Consider the following 6,550-nt stretch of genomic DNA (forward strand, 5'->3'; position numbering starts at 1 on the left):
CAGGGCTTGTGGGGAACAGGTGCCGCCACACAGGGCAATGGCCTTGTGGCCACACAGACACCCCCAACAGGCTCCTCGCACGGCAGGCACATGTCAGTGCACTGGGCCAGCATGTGCCGTGCGAGGACAGTGCGAGGGTGGGGGCTCAGGGGGAAGGGGCAGTGCAAAGGCAGGGACTCGGAGAGAAGGGGCAGCGTGGGGGCAGGGCCTCAGGGGGAAGGGGTGGCACAAGGGAAGGGCTTCGGGGAAGGGGCGGGGCTTCAGGGGAAGGGGCGGGGCTTCAAGGAGCAGGGCTTCAGGGGGAAGGGGTGGTTTAGGGGCCTTCTGGTGCTAATCCAGCCCACGGTGGGAGAGGGGGGAGGAGAGTCTTGCCTCTGGCAGTTCTCGTCTCGCTCTCACTGTTGTCTGGATGCCCCCAGCCCAGGGGGCTGCACTGGCTCCGCTCCCTGCCGCTAGTCCAGTTCCTGGCATTGTGTCTGCAGAGATACTTCTCTTGTTCACATGTACCATGAAAACTGCACGTGCCTGTGTCTCATGGAGCCTCTTCTCTCTCTGCAGAGACGCGGGCGCTGCCCCAGGAGGTGAGCGAGGCCCCACCGTCACCGGAGGGGAGCGCAGCGCACTAGGGCAGACGGCATGGCGCACAAGCAGGCAGTGAATGGACATGCCACCCCCACAGCTCACCCAGAAGACACCCCAGGAGGAAGTCACTTCCATCAGGACATGCAGCCTGGCAAGCGGGGACAGAGGGGTGTGGAGCCCCACGGGGTCACAGAGCCCCTGCCGGAGACTGGGACCATTGCTGGGGTGTATGTGGAGGCTTCCAAGAAGACGATGAGTTTTTATGATGCCACCAGAGAGCATTTCCTGATGTCTGAGACAGCACTTGCTCTTCTGGAGGCTCAGGCAGCCACAGGCTCCCTCATCGACCCGGTGGGAAACAAGCGGCTCTCCGTGGCAGAGGCCGTGAGACTGGGGCTGGTAGGCCTGGAGCTGAAAGAAAAGCTGCTGTCTGCAGAGAGAGCAGCAACTGGCTTCATGGACCCCTACACGGATGAGAAGATCTCGCTCTATCAAGCCATCCAAAAAGAGCTGCTCGGGCGGGAGCAGGGCGCCCGTCTGCTGGAGGTCCAGATCGCCACAGGGGGCCTCGTGGATCCAGCCACCAGCCACCGCGTCCCCATGGAGGTTACCTACGAGCAGGGACACTGTGGTGACGAGATGAGCCAGCTCCTTTCTGACCCCAGCTCTGCTGCTGCCAGAGGGTTTCTTGACCCAAACACCAGCGAGAGGGTCACCTATCGGGAGCTTAAGAAACGGTGCATGATCGATCCGGCCACCGGGCTCCTCCTCTTGCCTCTGAAAATCACCTTCCCGGGGCTGAGAGGGAGAGTGAGCAGCAGAGAGCTGCTCAGCTCCAGCATCATCGACATGGAAACGTTCAGGGCCCTCCAGGAAGGCCGGGTCTCCGTCCAGGAGGTAGCAGAGATGGACCATGTTCAGCAGTACCTGGAGGGCACGGGAAGCATTGCAGGTGTAGCCGTACTGCCTATCGGTGAGAGGAAGAGTCTGTACCAGGCGCTGACAGAGCACCTCCTCATGCCAGGCACAGCACTGACCCTCCTGCAGGCCCAAGCTGCCACTGCCTGCCTGACAGAGCCCACCAAGAACCAGAGACTCTCAGTTGATGATGCTGTCAAGGCTGGTGTGGTTGGGCCGGAGCTCTATGAGAAGCTGTCATCCGCTGAGAGAGCCGTCACCGGGTACCGAGACCCCTGCACTGGGGAGCTGCTCTCTCTGTTTCAAGCCATGAATAAGGGGCTCGTTGCCAGGGACCAGGGGACCTACCTACTGGAGGCCCAGCTGGCCACCGGTGGCCTCATCGATCCAGTCCACAATCACCGTGTCCCAGTGGAGATGGCCTGCCAACGGGGCTACCTCGATGAAGAGATGAAGCGGCTCCTCTTCCATCCCACCCATGACATCAAAGGGTTCTTTGACCCCAACACGAAGGAGACCCTGATGTACGCAGAGTTATTGGAGAGGTGCGTCACTGACCCAGACACCGGTCTCCGCCTGCTGCCACTCTTCGGAGATGATGGGGAAGGGTCTCGGGGCATGCAGTCCTTCATTGACCACAGGACCCGAATGGCTTTGGAAAACACAACAGTACCTGTGGCCTGTGGCAAATTCAAGGGGAAGTCGGTGTCGCTCTGGAAACTCCTCTTCTCAGACTACTTCACAAGTGCGCAAAGGGCCACGCTTACCCAGCAGTGCCGCACCGCGACTCTCTCCATGCAGGAACTGGCTAAGACCGTCAGCACCACCGTTCAGCAAATGGCTTCCACCGCCAATATCACCTTTGAAGGCCTGAGGCACAAGGTGACCCCTAGCCAGCTCCTGAGTGCTGAAATCATCAACAGGGATTTGTTTGAGAAGCTGAGCCAAGGGGAGACATCCGCCAGAGACGTTGTCGGCATGGACACAGTCAGGAAGTACCTGGAAGGGACAGGTAGTATCAGTGGGCTGCTGCTGCCCGATTCCCAGGAGAAAATCAGCATCTACCAGGCAAAGAGGAAAGGCCTTCTAATGCCAGGGACGTCCCTCATCCTCCTCGAGGCACAGGCTGCCACTGGATTCATCATCGACCCAGCTGCAAACAAGAAATATTCCGTGAAGGAGGCTCTGCGAGCCAGCGTCATCGGCCCAGATATTTACAACAAGCTGCTGGCAGCAGAGAAAGCAGTCACTGGCTACAAAGACCCCTACACCGGCAACAAGATCTCCCTCTTCCAGGCCATGAGCAAAGGCCACATTGTCAGAGACCACGGCATCCGCCTGCTGGAGGCCCAGATCGCCACCGGCGGCATCATCGACCCCGTGCACAGCCACCGAATCCCCGTGGAGGTGGCTTACAAGCGGGGCTACTTCGACAAGAAGATGAACTTGATCCTCTCTGACCCCAGCGACGACACCAAGGGCTTCTTCGACCCCAACACGCACGAGAACCTCACGTACTTGCAGCTGAAGGAGAAGTGCATCACAGAGCCCTCCACTGGACTCTGCCTCCTGCCTCTGAACAGCAAGAAGCGCCAGTTCATCAATGACACCACCAAACAAGCCTTCAGGAGCACGTGGCTCCTCGTGAAGTACGGGAGGTTCCGAGGAGAAAGGGTCTCCGTGTGGGACCTGTTGAACTCTGAGTATTTCAGCGAGGGAAAGCGGCGGGAGATATTTAATCACTACCAGCTGCGGAAGCTCACCCTGGAGCAGATCAGACTCATGTTGGAGGAAGAGATGAAAAAATGGGCCCACATCAAATTCCCAGCCATGAGAGGCAGCGTCACGGCCTACCACCTGCTAGAAACTGGCATCATAGACAAGGCCCTGTTCGAGAGGGTGCTGGAGGGAGCTGTGAGCCCGGAGGACGTCCTGCGCATGGACTCTGTCCGGAAATACCTCTATGGCTCCGGCAGCATCGGGGGGATCGTGCTCCAGCCATCAAACCAGAGAATGAGCATCTATGAAGCCATGAAGCAGAAGATTGTGATGCCAGGAGTGGCTCTCCCACTGCTCGAGGCCCAGGCCGCTACTGGTTTCGTCATCGACCCAGTGAACAACCAGAAGCTGTGCGTTGATGAAGCCGTCAGGGAAGGGGTTATCGGGCCAGAACTCCATGAGAAACTGCAGCACGCGGAAGGAGCCGTAATGGGCTATAAAGACCCTTTCACTGGGGAAAAGATCTCCCTCTTCCAAGCCATGAAGAAGGGCCTCATCGCCGACAAACAGGCTGTTCAGCTCATGGAAGCCCAAATTGCCACAGGAGGCATCATTGACCCCCACCGTGGCCACTATGTCCCTGTGGAATTTGCCCAGAAACAAGGCTACTTGGATGAGGACATGAGCAAAACTCTCTCTAGTGCCTCTGATAATACCAGGGTCTACATTGTCCCCAACAGCAAGGAGCCTATGACCTATGCTCAGCTCATCGCGCGCTGCCAGAAGGACAAAAACTCTGGCCTCCACTTGCTGCCTTTGCCACAGACAGCTGTGCCTGTCCGCACGGATGAGCAGATCCAGCAGCTATTCAAGGAGACCATGGTGAAGGAGAAAGGGGTCTCCCTCTGGGAGCTGATCCACTCTGGCTACTTCACTGAGGAGCAGAGAAATGACTTTGTGGAGAAGTACCGGTCTGAGGACGTGTCTGTCTGGCAGCTGGTCACTCTTGTCCTGAAGCTTGTTGAGGAAATAGAGATGAAAGCCCATACCCACATCACCTTCGAAGGCCTGAGGGGCAGTGTGCCTGCCGTCTGGCTGCTCGATGCTGGCATCATTACCGAGAAGACGTTCGAGGATCTGGCTCAGGGAACACAAACGGCCAGAGAAGTAGCCGAGATGGAGAGCGTGAAGAGATACTTACAGGGCACAGGGAGTATTGCTGGGATTTTCATACAGGCCTCCAAGAAGAGGATGAGCATTTACCAAGCAATGAAAAACAATCTCCTCCTGCCAGGGACAGGGGTGTTGTTGCTAGAGGCTCAAGCAGCTACAGGAGCTGTTATAGACCCAGTAACAAACCAGAAACTTGGTGTGGAGGAGGCCGTCAAAGCAGCCATTGTCGGTGAGGAACTCATGGAGAAGCTGCTTCTAGCAGAGAGAGCAGTGACCGGTTACACAGACCCATACACGGGGAACTCAATCTCAGTCTGTCAAGCAATCAGGAAAGGCCTCATTCCCATGAGCGATGGTGTTCCCTTAATAGAGGCCCAGCTGGCTACAGGAGGGGTCATCGATCCCATCCACCATCATCATCTTCCTCTTCCTGCAGCCTACATGCACGGCTTTTATGATGAAGAAATGAACCAGGCCCTATCCCAGCCCACTGACAACACCAAAGTCTTCTTTGATCCAAACACAAAGGAAAACTTGACCTACCAGCAGCTGAAAGACAGGTGTGTCCCTGATGCTGAAACAGGCCTCTGGCTACTACCTCTGTCTGAAACTGCAGCATTCTATGTGGACAAACAAACCATGGAGGTGCTGAAATCTGTGACAGTCTGTGTTGCAGTAGGACGGTTCAAAGGGCAGACAGTTTCCCTCTGGGACCTTCTCAACTCCGAGTACATCACAGACTGCAAGCAGAGAGAGCTGGTGGAACTATACAAAGAGGAGAATGCTGTGGCCCTGCAAGAAATCATCACCACCGTTACCACAATCATTGAAGAAACTGAGAAGCAAGGCAAGAGGTTCACGTTCAAGGGCCTGCGGAAGCAGGTGTCTGCCAGTGACCTCTTCCAGTCTCAGCTGATAGACAAGAAAACCCTGGACGAACTCAAGCAGGGACAGAAAACTGTCAAAGAAGTCACAGAGATGGACTCCGTCCGGAGATACCTGGAGGGGGGTAACTTCATAGCTGGAGTGTTAGTACAGCCAGCCAATGAGAAGATGAGCATCTACCAGGCTATGACGAGAGGAATGCTGAGGCCGGGCACCGCGCTGGTGTTGCTGGAGGCGCAGGCTGCTACCGGGTTTATTATTGACCCGGTGAAGAACAAGAGGCTGTCAGTGGAGGAGGCACTTGCTGCTGGGCTCATTGGACAACAGGTCTATGAGAAGCTGCTGTCTGCAGAGAGAGCAGTGACCGGATACACTGACCCCTTCACAAAAGGCCAAATCTCCCTCTTCGAAGCTATGAACCAGGGGCTGATCCTCAAGGGCCACGGCATCCGCCTGCTGGAGGCCCAGGTCGCCACCGGCGGCATCATCGACCCCGTGCACAGTCACCGCCTCCCCGTGGAGGTGGCTTACAAGCGGGGCTACTTCGACGAAGAGATGAACCGGATCCTCTCTGACCCCAGCGACGACACCAAGGGCTTCTTCGACCCCAACACGCACGAGAACCTCACTTACATACAACTCCTGGAGAGATGTGTCCAAGACCCAGAGACTGGGCTGTACATGCTCCAAATAGTAAAGCATGGGGGGACATACTTCTATATCGATGAGTCAATGAAACACTTTTTACGCTCAAAACCCATTAAAATGCAAGTTGGGAAGTTCAAAGGCCAAACAGTGTCCCTCTGGGACCTGCTCTGCTCTCAGTACATCTCAGAACAGAAAAGAAAAGAACTAGTGAAGCAATATAAATGTGAAACCCTCACAATAGAACAGCTCATCACAGTCATCACCACCATCATTGAGGAAATGGAACTCAGAACCCAAGCCCTTAAGGTTAAAGGACTCAGAGGACATGTATCTGTGTCAGAGTTATTCAACGCTGAGATAATTGACAAGACAACACTGGACAATCTGCAAAAAGGAACTCTCACAGTCCATAAACTCACACAAATGGACTCTGTCAAGAGGTATCTGGAAGGAACTGGCTGCATTGTTGGAGTTCTGCTGCCAGCCAAGAAAGAGAAGATGAGCATCTACCAGGCCCTAGAGAGAGGTCTCCTAACACCAGAATCAGCGCTGGTGCTGCTGGAGGCGCAGGCTGCCACCGGCTTTATCACTGACCCGCTGAAGAACGAGAAGCTGTCCGTCGATG

General features: G+C 55.9%; 1 protein-coding gene across 1 annotated transcript; it reads left to right on the top strand.

The window, feature by feature from the left end:
• Nucleotides 1–636: 636 nt before the first annotated feature.
• On the top strand, nt 637–6,539 carry LOC112111635 (epiplakin-like; the record flags this gene model as incomplete). The annotated part of the gene is made up of 3 exons (XM_026661723.1): nt 637–2,089; nt 2,342–3,130; nt 3,701–6,539. Coding segments are annotated over exons 1-3 (5,081 nt in total), but the record flags the coding sequence as incomplete, so codon positions are not given.
• Nucleotides 6,540–6,550: the final 11 nt, after the last annotated feature.

The sequence above is a fragment of the Terrapene carolina genome, unplaced genomic scaffold, assembly GCF_002925995.2.
Source record: "Terrapene carolina triunguis isolate 2854851 unplaced genomic scaffold, T_m_triunguis-2.0 Scaffold15783, whole genome shotgun sequence".
Lineage (NCBI taxonomy): Eukaryota > Metazoa > Chordata > Testudines > Emydidae > Terrapene > Terrapene triunguis.